This window comes from Papaver somniferum, chromosome 10, assembly GCF_003573695.1.
Source record: "Papaver somniferum cultivar HN1 chromosome 10, ASM357369v1, whole genome shotgun sequence".
NCBI classification, from domain to species: domain Eukaryota; kingdom Viridiplantae; phylum Streptophyta; class Magnoliopsida; order Ranunculales; family Papaveraceae; genus Papaver; species Papaver somniferum.
The window spans coordinates 64,724,360-64,745,015 of NC_039367.1; the positions used below are offsets into that span (position 1 = coordinate 64,724,360).

The window sequence follows — 20,656 nt, forward strand, 5'->3', positions numbered from 1 at the left end:
CATGCAACCAGAAAACCTATTATTCCTAAGGAAGTGCAAACATTAAGTCTTTTTTTTTGTTGTTTTTAGTTCTTGGAAATGTTATCACATTCCAAAAGAAAGAAATAAAATTGCTGATATCCCATCTAAGATAGCTAGAAAGGATGAGTTAATTAAAGGGCAAATTAAAAAAATGACCAGCTTCCGGACCACTAATTTATAAACCGACCAGTTTTTTTAAATCTTACATAAAGTGGCATTTCTGTTACTTTTCACATCTAGGCCCACCAGACAAGTCAATCACGTTGATTAAGTCAATTTCTCATGGCGAATTGACTATCATATCCTAACAAAACAGTACCAACACAACACCTTTTCCTTCTTCTTCAATCGGGTGTTATGTTCTTGTAATTACATGAAAAACCAGTGGAGAGAAATTTTGAGGATAAAAGTGCAAGTAATTAAAGAATAATTAAGTCTATAATATGCTTTGGAAGATTTTATGGCAAGGAAAGAGTATTACCACAGTTTGTTGGTCGATTACAATGCACAAGAGTTGAGGTTAATGGAAGAATAAGAAGGACAACGTTAAATTGAAGTAATATGGGTCTTCAAAAAGGGTAAGTACATCAAACCCAATGTTTATTTATCTTCGTTTTGCATATATTTGATGGTTGATTGTATTAATTTTTCACATGAAATAGAAATTGGGTTTAGGGTTATTCGAATTGGGGGTTTTACCGATTTATGTTTTTTTTGATGTTTTTGGTTCCGATCTTGGTTTGATGGTGATGATTTGGTGGTATCTTGATGGTTAGTCTTCGAATTGTTCAACTGACCATCGTATGTGCATTGAGCATTGAATGACGATGGAAAAGTACTGGTTTCCATTAATTAGTTTTTGAGTAATGGGGTTGGGAGATGATGAAACCTTAAAAAGGTGAAGTAGTACTGATGGATTCAAGTAAGAATGTAACGGTGGTTCTAATGGGAAAGAGTTGCGGAAAATGTATGGATTAATGTTTGATTCTCCTTCTTTATTGATTGAATTTTGTTGAATTAGCAGAAAACGGAAATGGTAAAATGAACCAGGGGACTGGAGGGTTTATTTTGCAGGATTTGATTTGGTTCCTATCAATTATTGGCCGGTTTGTTGTTTAAAGTTTGGTTCTTCTCAAGTTTGAGCACTCCTTGGATCTGATGGGTAGGTTTAATTAGCTTTGGATGGGTTTTAGTCACTTAATTTGGCTAAATCAGTAGCAAACAAAGACAGTAATGGTATTTCTAACTTAGGGTTCTTCATTTTGTGGAAGAACAGGAGTTGGGGGAAAACATATGATCGGGTGCAACTCAGTATGATTCTGTAAAACTCAGTATCTTATAATTATTTAGATAGGCCTAGTCACTCAATAAGGGACTTTAATGTCTTTTAGTAACCTGGTTAACTGACACGTGTATACTTAACTGTTGTTACCCGTTTTTTTAAAAAAAAACCAGATAAAAAATGTCAATGTCGACCACTTTATATAAACATTCAAAATAACGGTCATTTTCTGAAATATTACAAAAACATTGCCACTTTATTAAAAAGCCCATAACTAAACTATGGACTGATTCTTCTCCTACATAAATCAGTTCTCAGTTACTAATAGACATGTCTTATATAACAGTTTAACCATCCAATAATATCTTCTTTTCGTTTCAAAAAAAAAAAAAAATCTACCGCTCAGTAAATATTACACCTTTGACCAAGATCCGCTTTATGAAAACCTTTTTCTTTCCGCTCAGTCCAAGAGAGTCTGTCGTATGGTATCTCTTTCTCAATCTCTCTTCTGGTATTTCTCATCAATCGTAAGAAACAAAAATAGAAAAAAAATTAGAGGGAAGAGTTCTAATAGAGCACACCAGTAGCGAATAAGGTGATGCACCACCTTCATTAGATGCTTAGCGTGTTCAAGTTTCTTAATCAATGGTAGATTTTCTACAAATTTCGTCAAATCTCAGTTTTTAGTCTGTATTGATCTCTAATAAGGGTTTTTATTTCTACCAGTTGTCTCATCTTCTGTCGATTCTTCCTTAGGGATTTGATTTATAATTAGGGGTTTGATTTCTAACTGTCGATTCCTCCTTAGGGATTTGATTTATAATCAGGGGTTTGATTTATTATTAGGGATTTGATTTATAATTAGGGTTTTGATTTCTAATTAGGATGCCGATTTCTAACAAGGGTTTTGATTTCTTCCTCGGGGTTAGGTTTTCAGAATACATGACTTCATCACTGAAATTCGATGGTTGGTATTGTGTGTTGGTTCATCTTTCCAATTTGTTTTTTTTATTGGTTTTGTTTTACTGATTTTGTGTTTTTTTTTTAATTCAGGCACCAAAGAAGGAGAAAGCTCAACGAATCTGAAGCACCCAATTTTCTGCAATGTAATTTTGTATAAACCCTTTGGTTTCTGAAATCGAATGAACGTTCTGCAATTTTATAATTTTTAATGAATTGTCTCCAACACTGATTTTTGATATGTGCGAGTAAAGTTGAGGTGATTCAGTTTAATACTTAGTAGCTAAAGGCTCTTAGACCTTCAGTTTTCTGTCTAGAAGCCTGGGAAGCTGAATTTTAACAAATTCACCGATTTGGGTTTGAGAGGATCAGATACAAAGCCAGCTAAATCTGGTAGTGGGTTGCAGATAATATATTCATATATACAACCTGAGGACCACGAAGGCTTCCTTTCACTGTTCCCCCTCAAATATTGTTTGCACTCAAGTTTTGTTCTGCTTTCACCTAGTCATGTACTCATGTGTGCCAGTTAGTTATTATTTCTAAAATTTATGCTTCATGTGAGCTGGGTGCTATGCATTTCTCGTTTCCTTAGACATGCTTTTCTTTGCAGACTTAATGAAAAATTCAACTGATTGTAGTTGGTTAGGTGGCTGCGAGATCGGGATGGGGATGTAGTTGGAGAAGAGTCGGTTGCAACACCTAACAAAATCATTAAGCTGTTGCATTAGGTAATTTTTTCTTGTGAGCCTTGCAAGTTTTCTTGGTTGTCTCAGGATGATATGCATAGTTTGGAACTATTTTTGATGCGTTCCTTCTTTTCACACATGGATATTGATTATTTCGGATGTTTTTATTGTTGCAGGAGCCGTGTTAGGTGTTTATGAAGACAATAGGTTTAAGTCAGATTCAAAGAATCCACTGCTTAAGTCCGTAGATATTATTGGTCTTGGTGTTGGACCTGAACTTGAAAACAAGCTCAAATATGCTAGTGATGTTTGCTCAGGGGTTATTTTTGGGCGAGAACTAGTTAATGCACCAGCGAATGTGCTCACCCCTGGTTCGTAAGAATTATCAGTTCTTTTGCACAAGATATGCACCTGTCCGCATCACATTTGATTAACCTATTCCTATGAATGTCTAAAAAGATTTTCACACAATTCACACAGAGCGCACCACCACTCTCATGCATTTTTTGTTTTATTGTGGGGTTAATATTTCATCTTATTTCAAGTCTTTTAAGTACCGCCCTTTGCCTTTGTTTGTGCTGATGTTTGGAGGAGCAAAGTGCTGAGTTACTTGTTTGTCTGAATCTTATGACACAGGTGAACTAGCAAAAGAGGCTTCAAAAGTAGCTTCCATGTATAGCGATGTTTTTACTGCCAACATTTTGGATGTTGAACAATGCAAAGAATTGAAAATGGGTTTGTATTTGGTTGTTGCCGGCGCTTCTGCAAATCCTCCTCATTTTATCCATTTATGCTACAAACGTCCTAGTGGGACTGTCAAAACCAAACTGGCTTTAGTTGGGAAAGGATTGACATTTGACAGGTATTTTTCTCCAACCACATGAACTAACAAGCAAGGAATTTTTAACATGATACCGAATTACTTAGCACTAGAGAAGTTTAAGGGTTAGTGTACTACTTTAAGTTCTAAGCCCGTAATAAGGATGCTAGCCGGGTTTTTTTTTTTTTTTTTGACAGAACAAGGGCAAATTTTGATTAAAATTTTTGAGTCACCAAAACAGTGACATCAAAAACTCAAGGTTACACGGATGAGTGCACAACTACATCCCAATTACATAGCAAATTGAACAAATTATAACCAGAAAACATGTTTGAACTTAAACCCCAATTGTATGAGGTGTGCGGTGAATCTGACAGTTTCTTAATGCACTTAATAATGATGTTCATTCTGTGTACATTTAATAATCGGTCAATTTGTTAGTGCATATCATGCAATCGGGCTCTATCACCTGTCTCAGCTCCGGAACTGCCTTTAAGATGTACCTGCATTGCGCAGAGGTATATCATAGTTTTTAAACTATCATCATCATTTCCAGGAAGGAGCAAACCATCAGACTGGCTCATATCTGTTCGACTGTTTGTATTATTTTCCATTTAGTTATCTGCATGCCAAGAATGAATATTATTTGAAGAAGTAGCTGGAGTAATAGACAGATCTTTACTCGAATTGGCAACTGTATAACGACAATTTAAGTGCGTTATATGAACACTTATATGTATATGTCTGTTTCAATTTTTATTAAACTCTTCTCTCACTTGCTCTCCTTTTGTTGCAGCCAAAGAGAAGCCAGGTGCTTCTGTTTCACTAGCTTAAAGACGAAGACCGAATAAATTGTAAGCAACACAAAGTTATATCATCTTGATTTTTGTCTAATTATTTTTCTTAATTTTATCAACCTGTAAACTGACATGTAATTTTTATATAGGATAAGATGATTCCGCTCCAACAAAAAAGCATCATTGAAGGAGAGCAAAGAGATGAAACTGATATTTTCAATGAGGTTCTTGGAATAAGATTTAAAAGAAGAATTCCGGAAGATGCAAGCAGATTACGAATTATTCCAACAAGAGATATCGATTCAAATCATGAACCAAATTGACCTGGATGAAGAAGGGTTTCAAGTTATGAGTATAGTATTTTAAATTTTTAGTGTTTAGAATACAATTTCAATTTATGCTGGTTTTATTGTTTTTAGGTTGTTTTCCATAGTAACGGTAAATGTTTTGAGCTCCATCTGTTATGATTCTAAGATTGTAATAAAAAAATGCGAATAAAAAAGATTGAATGAATTTTTGATATTATTTTCGTTTGCGGTTCATAATTAAGCTCGTAGAGACGAATAATTTTGTCTTTAAAATTCTCTTCTAAGGAAGAAAAGTAGTCCTTAATAAAGTCTTTAGAGATCAAAAAAAATCTCTTTAATGAAGAAGAAAGTTGTCTTAGAAATTCATTTTCTAAAGCAAATTTAATTATCATTGATTATGATTTTTAGAGGCGCTATTTTTAGAGGGAAGCATTTCTTTGAAAAGAGTATTTTGAGGCAAAGTGAGTTGTCACTGGTGGAATTTTTAAGGACAAAACATGTTGCTTTTGGAGACAAAAACATTTGTCTTTGAAAGTTCGTTTTAAAGGCAAAATGTATTATCTTTGATAAAAAATTTAGAGAAAAAATAAATCTTTCGGAGAGTAGGGGGTTTGACGCCGAATATTCTTTCTAAGGCAAGAAATTTGGTCACTAATAAAATATTTAGAGACGAACAAGTTAGTCTTCAAAATCTGGTATTCAGGGGCTATTGATTTTGTCTCCGATTAAATTCATTAGGGACAAAAAAAATTTGTTTCAGATAATTACTATTAAAGACAAATTAAATTGACACAAAATTTTCGCTTTTGAGACAATTTTTTGGTCTTAAATAGTTATCACTAAAGACAAATTAAATTGACACAAGAATTTCGTTTTTGGGACAAATTTATTGGTCTGAAATAGTTATCATTAAAGACAAATTAGTTTGTCCTAGAATTTACATTTTTGCGACAAAAATCTTGCTCGCAAAAAATTGCCTTTTGGTGTCGAAGTTTTTCGTCATTAAAATAACTTTCACAAACAATTTTATTTCGTTGGCAAAAGAGACTTTTGTTGACTATAAATTTTTAGTTATTAATTAATTGTTCTCGTGACCGTTCATAATTTTGCCGCGATATACTTTCCCATACGGGGTATTTGAGACAACTCCGTGACAAAAAAAAATTCATCCCAAAAAATATTTCGAGACAAAAAAAGAGGATTTCCTGACAAATTTTTGTGACACAAAACCCCCATTTTCTTGTAGTGTGAAATATACTTTCATTTAGATAACCGTACCTAAAAGTGTATATTGAGTTGGCTCAATAACAGTTAACCGAAGTTAGCCACATGAACACTTTTGTGTTAGCCATGTTCATCTTAACACTTCTAGATCAAATGATACTCAAATGAATCTAATTGTGTTACTCGTAGAGTTGTTCTATTGTTTATATTCTCACAGAAGTATACATGACACAATTGAAGCAAAATCGGATTGAGTAAAAAAGAATCAGTTCATGAACATTTTAGCCACGATTTGCAAAGATTGCATTTTGTTCATGAGTATAAAAACATACTTAACCGATTTTAGAGCTTAACCTCATAAGTTTGCAAACAGGTACGCAAACTTAAGTTCCGAACTTGATCCTTTCTGACTGTTCGCAAACGGGTATGCATACTATCGTTCCAGACCGAACTCAGGTGAATAAGTTTGCAAACGGGTACAAAAACTTAGTTCCCGGACTTTGACAGTTAAAACCGTTCGCATACGGGTATGCGTACTTGGTTCCCGGACCTGAATTATTTTTGCAACAGTTTGCATACGGGTATGCATACCGTGCTATATCCAGATAATGGTTGATTGTTCTAAACTCCCATTTCAATTATTGAAACATTCTTAGAAGCTGTATCACGCAAACTATTAGCTTATAAGAAATTTTCAAGTGATCGAATGATCAGTACTAAACATTCCGAGAGTCTACATCAAATGACTGTCTCACACAAATCATGTAAGATGTTACCGGGCGATTTTCACATGATCATCTTTTGACTTTCGTCAAGAATAATGATGAACGTAGTTAAAGAAAAAAGCTTTCCAACACATATTTCAAGAAAGATATAAGCAAGTTAAACTCAACTCGAAATATCAAATGTGTATAAAGTAAAGTCTATATAGCTATACGACTTTGTCTCAATAGGAGATAGAATAAAATAGACTTCTGAGTGATAGATGAGTTAAAGTCTCCACACACCTTTTGTTGATGAATTTCCACAAGCTCCCCTTAGTAGTTCTTCGCCTTTAATCGATGAACGCCGTGAAGTCTAAAGCTCAACTACACATTCTATCCTAATCCGAGACATAACTATAAGTAGACTAGAAATCAAGACTTATAGTTTTGACAACTAAACTTGACAAACAATCTTGAAATAGCAACGCTTGCGAGTTCGACCGAGCAGTGCTCTAACACATGTCCATTACTGGGAGGCCTATAATCGTTTCGACGATGGAGTCAAATGTCCCAAATATAGCGAGAGCCCGTCGTGGTTAGTGACTTCAAAGCGAATATGGTACCTTGTACAAACATTACAAGGGAGGTGTAATCATTTTAACATTATATGTGTAGGTGATATCGGTTTTAGAGGTGAAAAGGTTTTACAAATTATTGTCTTAGCATCTTATGTATTACCCGGGTACTGGGTCATGGACTCTAACTTTGCACCAATCGCACCAAAGAAAACATTCCTCTACCAGCACTTGCATTAATTCTTAATCTTTAACATTAAGACGTTGAAGTTGAAACAAAAAAAGTAAAAATGAATTCATTTATATTCCAAATGCTCCGCATACTGTCCCGTGGCTTATACACTAGCAACACAAATGTTTTCCTAAAAGACAGCTATATACAGAAATCTTCCTACCCAGTCACGATTTATAATCCTAAATATATGTATATTATAAAAAGAAGTGGTGTTTGTCTATCCGGATATATCCGACCATTGATTTCGTCATCCGACGGCACAGGTGAGGGATATTTTTGTGCGTCAGATGCCTGAGTTTCCTGATTTCTTCAAGCTCCCTTTAAGTATTTGGTTTCGTAGTGCTTTCCGTAACTGTGTATCGTGAGGTTTCTTAGTATATAGCACTGTTTCGGGAAACAAAGATGTGTCCTAATTATGGTACCAAAAAGTCCTATATAAGACTTCGCCTGTTCTTCAGGATTCTCCCGTTGGTATCAAAAGGCTTAATAAACAAACCTTTATATAGAATTTATAAGCGATTTCTGAAGTTTCAAAAAAAAAAAAAAAAAAAATCTCGCACAAGTTTAGGGTTTAAAAAGAGACGAACTGTTTTTTTTTTTTCTGTCATCGTCAATGATCAGTAATATCCAGAATATAATGTCTGGATGATCATTCAACTTCTTTGGTAAGTTCATTCAACTTCTTCTTCTAATAGGGTAAAGTATTGATATATTGAAGAACTCAAAAATTATGATAGGTTTGTGATTTTGTTGCTTCGTAGTTGGATTTTTTGGGTTTAGGTTAAATCTCTGCCACTAGAGGAAGAGGAAAAAGAAACAGAACTAGACAAATCTCAACAGGCATAAGTACTTCAGAACTGGAGCAGAAGGTTAGGTTTAAGTAATGTTTTTCTACAAATTTTGATTCAAAACCTAATGTGTATTATTTATTTTTGCAGAATCGTATTTGGTTAATAACTTAATTTTGATTCTCTTCTTATTTGATTCTGTTGCTCTTAAGTTCTCTTATGTGGTTAATAAGATGTATTTATTGTATTAAAATCGGTTGTCTCCCATAAATTCTGTTTCTTCTTTCCCAATATTATTGTTTGTTTGATTTATAATACAGTACATTGTTTATTTTAGGCCACCTTCAGATTATTTACATAGAAGTAAAAGTTAAGTACCGGCCAAATAAGCTTGGCACTATAGTCATAGAATTCAATTACATGTACATGAACATTCATGTTCTTATGTACCGCCTGCTCATCTGCCTGGCGTAGCTCATACGCTGGAGGTCACCCCTCATATGCCCATGACCACAAGTAATAGCTATTGTCGACCGACAATTAGACCTTCCGGAGCTTATTCGGCAACCATCCATGTGTCTGATAGTTTTCTCTATAGAGTCTGTGTTGTACATTGGGAATTTTTTAGGGACGAAGGGAAATTACTTGCTTCCATTGTTGTTGTCGGAGAACTAAAGTGCAATTTTGGAACATCTTATACACTGTTTAGTGGTTAATACAATTCTGTTTGGGTGCAAGTTTATTTAATTTTGGGTTTGCATTTTATGTTTTCTTGGTAGTTCATGAACATTAAGAGACATAGTAAGATCATTACCACCTGCAAGTTCAAGAACTAAAAGGCCAGCAAGAAGTGCATCACCAGAGTCAGGATTACTAAGAAGGGAAGGACAGAGAAAGGTTACCTAGAGACAATAACGAAGGGGACAGGAGAAATGAACACCGTCCGGAGCGTACGGCCTATCAGAATGATGGGTATGGATAGGTGACTGATTACCGGAATATTGACAAAGCATACAGGAAAAGTGAGGGTGATAGTCATCACAATATCAGTAGTATGATTTAATGATTCCATAAAATATACTGCTACTGGCAGCAAGCAATGTGCTTTTCTCAATTGATGCATTAGTTAGTGTACTGTCGATATAATCTCTCTATATATATTAGTACTATTAACGGAAAATGGGTTATTTGTCCAAATATTTTTAAATCACGGTTCAAATGGACGAGTAAAAAATAGTTTGGGTGAAATGGCCAAAAAAATAGCAAGGATGAAATTGGATTCATCCTAGCTTAAATTTAAAAAATAGCAAGGATGAAACTGGATACATCCTGCCTATTTTTACATTTTTGTCTATTTAAACAGTATCAAAATCTAACTGTCCATTTCACCCAGAAATTATTGATTTTGGTCTTTTTAACCAATTTTGTGTACTATTAATACTGTTGGAGGATGACGTTTAATTTAGTAGTCATGTCCTAACATAATTTAGCTATACTAGGATTATGTTGCGGGACAATACTAATCCTAGCCTAGCCATAACAATAAACACGGTTAATCTTAATCTTAGATTTGACCAGAGAATAATTTTCCTGATATAATTAAGTTTCCAAATTTAACTTAATTTCTTAATAAAAGTGACTAATCTTAATATCAACGGTCCGCGAGTTATAATCCCTAAGGTGTCACTATCCATCCACAAAAAACCCATCAAAACAAAAGTAACACAAAAACCCCAACAAAACAAAAGTAACTCGCGGTTGATGAAATCAAAATTTGGTTTCATCATAAAATTTGGTGAAACCCCAAAGAATTTGATGAAACCAATTTTGAAATTTGGAGTTTTTGTATCAATTTTTAAAAATTTGGGGTTTTTGTATCAATTTTGTTTAAGATGGAATTTTAATGGATCCCAACATTTGAGTGGGGTTTTTGTACCACAAGTTTGGTCACCTTGGATTTTTATGACTAGTTTTGTAATATTAATTTTCAAAAGAATAAACAACTCTGGACCAACAAAACATTTTATTGCCAAATACTAATTTCCAAAGTGGTTAAGGAGCCATGGCAGGGGATGTAAGCCTCGGCTAATTTGAACAGACCAACAAAACACTAGATTTGTAGGTCCGACTAATTATAACAAACTAACTATGACACGGCCGACAAAATACTGAAATCATCCCTAATGGTCGGGGTCGTAGGCCCCGACTGTTATTACCCAGCTGACCAAACAACAAACAAAAACAGAGAAAACATGCAAACTAATTAAGGATTATACATTTGAATTTCAACATAATTGCGACTAATTTTAATAAAAGGATTACACGTTTGATCATAGATTTTGTAATCCGCAGTCGGAGGCTAACTCGGCCAAAAAAAAAAAACACACTGGGGCTACAGGTTCCAGCTAACTTATGGACTCACGAATAATTTTTGATTGACCTCAGACAAATCAACGGTCGGGGCCTGTTATGATCCGACTAACTAAACACGACCCGATTATTACATATTGATTAAATTTCGTATGAGGATACTGACCGGCTGGCCAAACAATAAATAAAAAACTCGAAAAAAGTTGAGCCCCGGTATATATATATACTTCGCGCATGTGTTCCTAGTTCTATGTAAACATTCTTGATGATAGGCCTAGTATGTTTTCTATACTTATTATTCGAGTTTTCTATTAATTTTGTGTATAGCCAATAAATTGGAGGACTAAAACTGACCGCCATGACGGTACGTGATTCTCTTAACTAAAAATAGGCCTAAAAATATAAATAAGCCACTCTAAACTATTAATGTAGTCAAACAAAATATGACTCCATTTTTTTTTGTCTTTTGCAACTGTAAACGTTCCCTAAGACCTAATCAGAAATTAATCAAAGATAAAACAAATACTCCAAATTAAGCATATTTGGAGAACCAAAGAGAAACCATCTGATACAGAAAATTCGAGATCTTGAGTTTATATACCTCACAACATAAACTTTGTTGCCACTGTCTTTGTTGTAAAAGTGAAGATACATCTTGAGACCAAAAAATCTTTGATTCGATGATGTATTAGGCATACAAAAAATTGATTGATCGAATTAAAAAATATAAAATACTTAAGAAAAACATAGCAGATGAATAGGTATGATGCTAAAGGTTCGTATAGTTGGAGGAAGCGATTGAAAAAGTCGTCATTAGGCAATACATGTAATTGGAGCTACTCACATTTCTATCAATCACCAAGAGGTCTAGGCTTGTGACCTCATTCGTCCCCATAAAGTCCACTTCCGCTTCCACCATCTCAGTCAGCCGATTGAAGGTCTCGTAGGTGCTTAATTACTGGTACGGTTTTGGAGGTGCTACATGTGATTTGTCCCGCCATTGGTGTTTTTTTTCATGGTTTAAACACATAGTATAATATCTAAATAAAAATATCCGAAGTCAAACAAAGTGTATAAATCTAAATCATGCCTTCGAATAAACAACCTGGTTGATTTAGATTAGGGTGCTAGAATCTCGATCGCAACTAATCAAGATTTTAGAGACGGAGGTACTCTGAACAACCGCAACTAATTTCAATTTTCAAAATAAAAAATTAAAATTAAGAAAAAAGAACCCTAATATGAATGACCAAAATAAGAATGAGTTTTACCTAGGATAATAGATCTCGTCGATGGTAAAAAAAAATCACCTTTAATTGCTCTGAAGAGTAAAGCCTTTGATAAATGAGATTTATTTATTGATCTCTCCGAAGAGTAAGATGGAAGTTTAAAAAAAAAAAGATAAACGAAGTAATGGCTCGATCTCGGTCGTTATTTATCTCCCCAAAGTGTAAATTATCGTTCATTTTGGTTATATAATAAAACATATAGGAGTGGCTCGATTTGTACCGTCTTTATGACTTGAAAATCTAAATCTCCGTCTGTGTCCATAACACATATTAGTTGCTCCATCTGGATCGTCCTTTATATGTGCGAACCGTAGATCTCAGACCATTGATAAAAACACCATTGTTTGTTATAATATAGATCACCAGCGTTCATATGCATGAAATTTTGAATCTTTTAATTTTCAATCTCCAATGCCAATTGTGGACCTTAAATAAGCTAATTAGGCTTTATAGAAATTGGCCATCGGCATCTATAACACGATATGATTTTGGGATTTCTTTTTAAGTCTTGAGATATCTAAATGGTACTGCGTTATCCCGTGCCTCTTTAAGTTTTAAGTTTTTGAATTCTGTAGCTTCAGTTTGTTATCCACAACATAGTAACTGAGTCAATTAAATGTTACAAGTACAATGTCAAATCAGCATTATCCATGCAAACGAGAAAGGTTGAAAGCATTTTTTAAGCATCAACCTAAAAAAGATGAATCATAGAGTATTGCTTGAATATTGAAGCTGATGAAGTTGTTATTCAGAAAATTGAACCTTAAGTAATACGTATTCACAGACTGAATGGGAAGAAGTCAGACCTCAAAAAATAGAAGTTACTCCATTAGAACGTTGACTGCCCATTCAATAATGCGACATCCAGTTAACCAGTGTGATGAAGTTCAACAAACATATTTGTTGTTGGTAACTTGTCAATTAATTAAGATATTTATTGTTATTTTGGATAGGTTTAATTATAGTTGGTTCCCGAAGCACTCTGGGTTGGAAACAACAACCAATCTCTAAAAAGAATATGAATGCCAACAAGGAACATGATATACAATAATCATATGTTTAACTATAGTTGGTTCTCGAAGCACTCTTGGTTGGAAACAACAACCAATCTCTAAAAAGATATGAGTGCCAACAAGAAACATGATATTCAATTTTGCTAATATTTCCGATATTCTTTCAAGAGGTAATCTTTTTTGTTTGCCGATACACATAATTTGTTTGTTCCAGAAAAGAGTAAGTGCTTTGTAGATGGTGTATTAGATGCAAGAAGGAATGGGATAGCATATTATTTGCAAATGGGCTTGTCATACCTACCTGATAAATATTTGGGGGTAATTCTTAACCCTGACAGAGTTAAGTCTTATCAAGTATGGGGAATGGTGGAAATGATGCAGAAAATGTTGGCTGGTTGGATGGGCAAAATTCTGTCGTTCTCTACTAAATTAACATTGGTTAAGCATGTCTTATGTAGTATACTTATATATAATATGTCAGTGTATAAGTGGCCAAGATCAGTCATAAAGGAGTGTGAGAAAATTATTAAAAATTTCATGTAGTCTAGAGACCCTGCTGTGAAAAAATTGACTTCAGTGAAATGGAATGAAGTGAATGCTCCAATTTCAGAAGGTGGGCTGGGTTTAAAAAGGTTGGAAGTTATGAATAAAGCCTTACTAATGAAATAACCGTGGAATATTTAAACAGAGGATGTAGAATGGACAATGTTCATGAGGGATAAATATAAAAACAAGAGAGATGAATGGATTACATCTTATAGGCAGTCATCAATATGGACATGTATTAAATGGGTGATTCCTGAATTTAATGAAGGAAAAAGATGGTTGGTTGGAGATGAATTTCTTTTTCTTCAGTCTGGCAGGATAAACAGATCAAAGAGTATGCTTTAATTGAGAGACATGTATATGATGAATTTGTGTTGCATAATATTGATCTAAAAGTGGAACATTTGACTGTAGATGAGGTATGGCATATTCCAGAATGTATGTATAAGTTTTTTGAGAAGAACGAATTACCTGTGTTAGGTGAGGGGCATGATAAATTGATTTGGGCAGTTGACTTAATAGGTAAATTCTCTGTATCTAATGTTGTTCAGTTGGTGGAAAAAAATACCCTGAAGTGCCTTGGGTAAACAAGATTTGGAATCCATGTGTGCATTGTTACACCTCTGCAAACTTGTGGAAACTCTTGAGAGGAGCTTGTGCCACTGAGGAAGAAGTCAGGAAAAAAAGGGGTTTATGACAGGATCTAAATGTTACTTGTGCGGCTATAACCAGGACACAATGGATCATATATTATGGCACTGTGAATTTAGTGTCAGAATTTGGTATTAGCCGGGGGATCTTCCAATTTCTGAACCCTATAAATTTTGAGGAAGTATTGAGCTTTACTCATGGCAAGAGTGGAGCAATCAAGACAGTATACTATACTTTTAATATAATGGTGGAACTCTGGCATACAAGGAATATAGTAATACATGAGGGTGAAGAACCAAAACTTGACAAGTTTAAACAAAGAATAAATAGCTTCACAAAGGAGTGTGGTATAAGAATAAGAGGCACCAAATGGGGGAGTATGTATGATCTTCAGATTCTTCTTTATTTTGGTATCACTGGGATTAAACCACACATGGCTGGGGGTAAAACAATGCTTCTTCAAACTACCTACTAGAAATCAAATTCTTATTTGTTGTGATGGTGCATCAAAAGGAAATCCTGAGAATGCTGGTTTGGGTTTGTGGCAGGAAATGAGTATGGTGGTTGTGTGAGTGCAGCATCTGGAGGATTGGGGATAGCAACAAATTACCTAGCTGAGGTGATGGCACTGGTGATAGCAGATGAATGGGCAGTCAAGAAAAGTATGTGGAGGTATGTTTCAGTCTTGATTCTAAAGTAGTCTTAAAGGCTTTTAGTAATGGCATAATTCCTTGGATTGTTTGGAATAGATGGAATAACACCAAGAGATACATAACTAATATCACATTCAGACACTCTTATAGAGAGATCAACTTTTCTGCAGACAAGATGGCCAAGAATGGTGTACTACTTGCAAGAGGGACTGTGCTTTTTTATGACGAAAAGCCTGGATACTTGGGAGAATTGGAGTTTGAAGATGAAGTATATTTTAGATTCAACCCTTGAGATAATCTAGGTTCCTAAAAGAACCGTGATATACACAACTTATTTTCTTTTAACCTTGCTAATTTTCTTTTTTGTTGCTTCTATAATTTTCAGTTGCAGGTTTATTATCCTTACTGTGTAATTTTGGATACATTTTTAATAATAAAATTACATGACTTAGCAGAAAAAAAAAAGTTTTTTTTCCAGACCCTCCGGACATGATCCTAGTTCCGCCACTCGTACAACCCGTTCAGAGCTAGGAGAACCGCCATGGATAGATCGTCCTGGCCCGACCATATGCCACCTCTGTCCCAGTCGGTCGATTTATGACGAGGACAAAATGTTTCGGGGACCACAAGCCTCTTTGCGAATAGAAATACGTCCACGTCATCTCTCCTCCTCCAGAGTCCTCCCCTGTCGACTTTGCCCCTCTCTTCACATTTCAACAATTCATCCCCATCCACCCCCAGTTCTTATTTTTTTGCGACACGAATTAGGTTTTGTTTTTTGGCTGATCATACTAGTACATTAAGAATCTATAATTTGTTGCAACCAATTGGAAAACTGAAAGAAATGGCTGTGTGGAGACTAGGATCAACTAAAATGCGCCATTCTTCTTCTTCTTCAATGGCAAAACTAGGGTTTATAAGAAATATAGTTACGAATTGTAGAGCAGTTATTTTACCACGATTTGGTGGACCTGAAGTTCTTGAAATTCGGCATGATGTGAAAGTTCCTGATCTGAAACCGCATGAAGTTCTTGTTAGAACTCGAGCTGTTTCTATTAATCCTCTTGATACAAGGGTTAGTGTTCTTCAATTTCTCTTGGTTATTTTTCAGTTCATTGATATATATATATTACTGTGCAATGTTGAACCGTTACTGTAAGCGTCATTTTTGTTAGGGGAATTGAAATGTGGAGTTTTATTAAGTATCAGTTGAGTTGAGTTGTTTGGATATTGATAAGTCTAGGTCACAAATCTTGAGCTTGTTATGAGTAGGTTGATCACTGTAACTATGAAAATCAGTTAGAATTAGGTTTTCTGGTGAATAATAGGTTTTCTAATTGTCATTTGTTAGGGAGATAGTAATGATTTTTAAAGAGTTGAGGAAAGTTATACACAACCATGTGAGATCGTATCCATGTTTATGTTGAAAATCTTTCATTGTATTTACATGCAAAATTATAGTTTCTATCATAGTATATAAAAACAAACACTGAATTTTACTTTTTGAGTAGTTTGAATTTATTTTGTTTTTAAATTCAGATGCGAGCTGGTTATGGCCGTTCTATATTCGGACCACTGCTTCCGTTGATTTTGGGCCGTGATATTAGTGGTGAAGTTGCATCAGTTGGAACTTCAGTCCGATCTCTGAGTGTTGGGCAGGATGTTTTTGGGGCATTGCATCCAACTGCTATGAGAGGTACTTATACTGATTATGCAATTCTTTCAGAGGATGAACTTACACCAAAGCCAGCTTCCATTAGCCATGTGGTAAGTCGTAACAGTTGCATTACTTCTTTTCCCACATGCTGGACTATGTACCTCTACAGAACTGACCTAAACTACTTCAATAACGCAGGAGGCAAGTGCCATTCCGTTTGCTGCACTGACTGCATGGCGTGCTTTAAAAGGCACTGCTCGGATCGCCGAGGGGTATGTTTTAGATCCAAATTTTGTAGCTTACTAAGGTTCCATTTGTTTGATGACGTGTGACTTTCCTTGAGGAACTCTCAGAATTTACCCTAGAGAAGATATATAGAAAATAATAAATTTTTGGCATAGTCAGTAAGTACAGCTTTAAATGCTTTTATACTTTTTTCTTCTCTAATAAAAAGAAAAGAAAACGCTTTTATACATCACTGGTTTACAAGAATGCATAGTATCACATAATTGAATTGAGTTTTCCAGTTGAAATGAGTATTCATCTGGTATAGGAGGTCTTGATTTCTACCTCTCTAGGGTGATGCCTAGGTGAAGTTCCCAATTTTACACTTAAAGCATATGCCAGCCTGCTTCATATAGGTTCAACCTGAATAATTCTATCTGCCACTCTTTCTTGTTGAAGCCTTAATTCCTCTGCGTATTCAATAAATAAAGAGAATAAGTGTCCCTGTTGAGAACCAGTATACTGGGGACTAAACTGCATAGACAGTGAAACATGGGAAAGAACTGGTGATTGCCCATTACCTTGTTCTTTTACCACTAGGATTTTTGTTTATGTCATATGCTTAACATTTTATTTTGATTTGAAAAATTCGTTTCTCGTAACGGCATATATAATTATACATATTCTTACCACTCCGAGAAACGTCAAAGGTCTTAGCCACATAGCATTTGATGGATGCACCCATCTTTCTTTCTTATTTTCATCTTCATTATAGGTAAACTAGACATATTAAGCGAAGTGGAATATTCCTGTTGATGCTAAATTTTATGCGACATATATCTTTTTGCAGGTGCATTCAAAACTAATACCATGTGAAAGTTAGAGTAGCTATTTCTTCTTGAACTTTTCGGCTGTCTCGTTATGATTGTTCCAGGCTATTTGTATTGATTTGATGCCCTTTTATCATGCTCTCCATGTTCTCACATTCATACCATTCACCAGTTATAAGTGGAATTTCTCTTCTAGCATATTGTCCTCTTTTGCCACAATATTCTCTATGCCCTTGTAAATAAGCTCCTTTCAATGTCTCTACAGACAGAGGGTGTTGGTGATTGGTGGGGGAGGAGCAGTCGGCCTATCTGCAATTCAGCTTGCAGTAGCTACAGGTTGCCATGTGTCGACTACTTGTGGAGTTCAAAGTATTGATCAAGTTCTGGCAGTTGGTGCTGAGCAGGCTGTTGATTATACAAGAGAGGTACTTATTGCGTGGGTTGGGATCGGAGTCACCGTCGGTCTTATATCAATTTGTTTGGGGTCTGGAAAAATTCTAATTGAGATATTATGTCATGGTCTTTAAATTTTAGGATGTTGAAACTGCAATTAAAGGACAGTTCAGTGCTGTTTTAGATACAATCGGTTTGCCAGAAACAGAAAGGATGGGGGTCAACCTTCTCACAAAAGGTGGACACTATATGACACTGCAGGTAAGAAGTGGGCCTAATATTAATTGACTTTGTGTCAGTAGGAATCTTCAGCTTCTTATTTCCTCAGTGCTGCCAAATGAACAATTATATTCTGATCCTTTTTGCAGGGGGAAGCAGCATCCATATCTGATCGTTATGGAATATTCGCTGGAATTCCTCTATCTACAGGAATTTTATTGAAGAAGCAAATGCAATATCGCTACACCCATGGCATAGGTATATAAGTTTGAAGTATTATTATTCGATGGTTTATGCAATCAGAAAAACAATAATTAAATGTTTAGGCATTTAGCTACAACTGTGAACATTACGATATAGTTGTCATTACTACCTTCCCAGTAGTGGTCAACACCACAGGACTACAGGAGATATTCCCAAGTGCATGCCCAGGGTTGATCTTCCATCTTGCACCACCAACCGTTCCTTGATGGTGCGACGCCTTACATTAGATCAGTGTTGTAGGCATGGATAACTCCACTCAGAGGAAATCGTGACGATTAAAGTGGAATTCAATCTTGATGCGTTTTTTTGGATATTAACACATAATAGTGGAGGCGCCTTTTGGCCCTTATCTTACAGAATGCATATAGTGTGGATGGTGGATGTTGAATGAATCAAGTGGGAAGTTATATCTTGAGCTTTATAAATACTGCACTGCGTGATTAATGATATATGCAACTGTCAAGCACTGAGCTAATATTGGTTCCTTCTTTACATGATGTGACTTGTGTTGCAGAGTACTGGTGGACATACATGAGGGCGGATTCTGAGGGGCTGGATGAGATCCGCAGGCTATCAGAAGCTGGGAAGTTAAAGATACCCGTGGAGAAGACTTTTCCGATCACTCAGGTGAGAGAAGCTCATGCGGCAAAAGACGAAAGGCTTGTCATTCCTGGTAAGATTGTTCTGGAAGTGGACTAAATGGGAAGTCAACCACAAGGGCAGTCTATTCTTTTTCTCCTTGTCTCCTCCATCTTCTGACTGAAGCATAGCGTCTTTAGGTTTTGCTTTTATTGGTGAGCTGAACAAAGCTATCTAGCACGGCACAACGTCAATCACATCGTTCAATGTAAAGAAAAAAAAGTAAAGAACACATCTGATTTAGAAGAGTTGCTTATAAAATGTGTCAAAAAATTTGACAAATAATGTATCTGGTTCATTCATATTTAGTCAGCTTAGTTGTTACATGCAGTCCACTCTCTGTGTGCTAGCAAACGTTTTGTGTTATATCAGTATTCTGTAAAGAAGTAATGGTAATAGACTGTACGACTTAGCACTTGCTGTGTGAAGTTCTTTCCTGCAAACAACTGAAATGGTGACTAGACTTTGCTGTGATCAAGTGCAGTCATATACTCATATATCTATTTTTAGCTCTATCCACACTAACCCTGTACAAGCTTTTCAGCATTACTTCTTGTATATCTTTTCTTCTTTTTCAGCAAGGAACTGGGGAACCAGGACATGCAAATGCTGAGGAGGAATCTGCTGGACCTGTAAGTGTAATCAAATCTGAGCTTTTTTATCTGGTGTGGTGGAATCATGATATTCACTATTTATTTATTTCTGAATTATTTAAAAGATTATTAGTAAAAATAGACTGTGGTGTAATATGGTACCATTTGTGCCTGGTTTGTTTGCCAGATCTCTACAGAGGTGATGTTCTTCTTTGGTGGGATGTTTTCCTCACCATGTGTTAATTGACATCTTTAAAATCCCTGAAGTTGCTTTGATGTCAGTGGCCTAGTGTGTATCATAGATTACCATTTCAAAATTTTACTGCCTACAGGACTTGGATTTTCTAAAAGCAGATTGATCCTTTGCAGACTTGTACATGCTGTTCTTGCAAAAAAATCATCTTTTAAGCTGAACACCAAAAAATTGGGCGAACTATATATATCTGGTTTTGTGAAAACCCATCCACAACTTAGCAGCAGAAAATTCCTTGGAACAAATGAGTTTCAACTTGAATCCATCTAGTAGACAGTATTAGAAACTGTAATATGAGAATATTCTCAATAAACCAAAACAAAAGAGAAGATTAAAGTTGATTAGGTGAGTAATGTGGATCTAATGGGACCATCAGCAACCTATTGGATTTTGTAGGAATTACTGGCTAGTCCTGTTCTAGCAGACCCAGTTAATGGCTAGTCCACCTTTTTGGACTAGATTATTTACTTTTTAATCCAAAAACTTCGTGGGGACTATAAAGTGTATTTTATAAATTTCTAAAACACCCTTCCAGATCTAATTAGTATCAACACATGTAAATGTTACTAGTAGTATTAATACGATGATACTACATATTAATATGTATTATACTAGTAGTAACAAAAATATCTTATTGTTACTAGTAAATTATGTAACT

At 35.3% G+C, this 20,656-nt stretch overlaps 1 protein-coding gene and 2 long non-coding RNA genes across 11 annotated transcripts; all 3 read left to right on the forward strand.

Moving 5' to 3' along the window:
- The first annotated feature begins 1,765 nt into the window (after nt 1-1,765).
- On the forward strand, nt 1,766-5,111 carry LOC113319290. 9 transcript variants are annotated; one of them, XR_003345294.1, is made up of 8 exons: nt 1,766-1,951; nt 2,188-2,270; nt 2,357-2,409; nt 2,905-2,994; nt 3,129-3,323; nt 3,589-3,814; nt 4,569-4,626; nt 4,719-5,111. It is a non-coding gene; the product is annotated as an uncharacterized LOC113319290 (long non-coding RNA). The 9 variants fall into 9 exon arrangements; XR_003345298.1 differs by having other exon boundaries at nt 2,233-2,270; nt 2,877-2,994; XR_003345293.1 differs by having other exon boundaries at nt 2,233-2,270.
- A 3,098-nt stretch (nt 5,112-8,209) lies between these two features.
- On the forward strand, nt 8,210-9,516 carry LOC113317753. The gene is made up of 3 exons (XR_003343980.1): nt 8,210-8,280; nt 8,377-8,484; nt 9,183-9,516. It is a non-coding gene; the product is annotated as an uncharacterized LOC113317753 (long non-coding RNA).
- Nucleotides 9,517-15,613: 6,097 nt separating this feature from the next.
- On the forward strand, nt 15,614-19,624 carry LOC113319579 (reticulon-4-interacting protein 1, mitochondrial-like). Its single transcript, XM_026567831.1, has 7 exons — nt 15,614-16,000; nt 16,465-16,692; nt 16,781-16,854; nt 17,903-18,062; nt 18,172-18,291; nt 18,399-18,507; nt 19,028-19,624. Exons 1-7 carry the CDS (start codon nt 15,770-15,772, stop codon nt 19,210-19,212), a joined length of 1,107 nt encoding a protein of 368 aa, XP_026423616.1. The 5' UTR covers nt 15,614-15,769; the 3' UTR covers nt 19,213-19,624.
- The last annotated feature ends 1,032 nt before the right edge of the window (nt 19,625-20,656 follow it).

Excerpts from the sequence above, each read along its gene's own strand:
- LOC113319579 (XM_026567831.1), top strand. The coding sequence starts at position 15,770 with ATGGCTGTGTGGAGACTAGGATCAACTAAAATGCGCCATTCTTCTTCT. Across the intron at positions 16,001-16,464 it reads TTAATCCTCTTGATACAAGG|ATGCGAGCTGGTTATGGCCG; the intron begins GTTAGTGTTCTT and ends TTTTAAATTCAG. Across the intron at positions 16,855-17,902 it reads ACTGCTCGGATCGCCGAGGG|ACAGAGGGTGTTGGTGATTG; the intron begins GTATGTTTTAGA and ends ATGTCTCTACAG.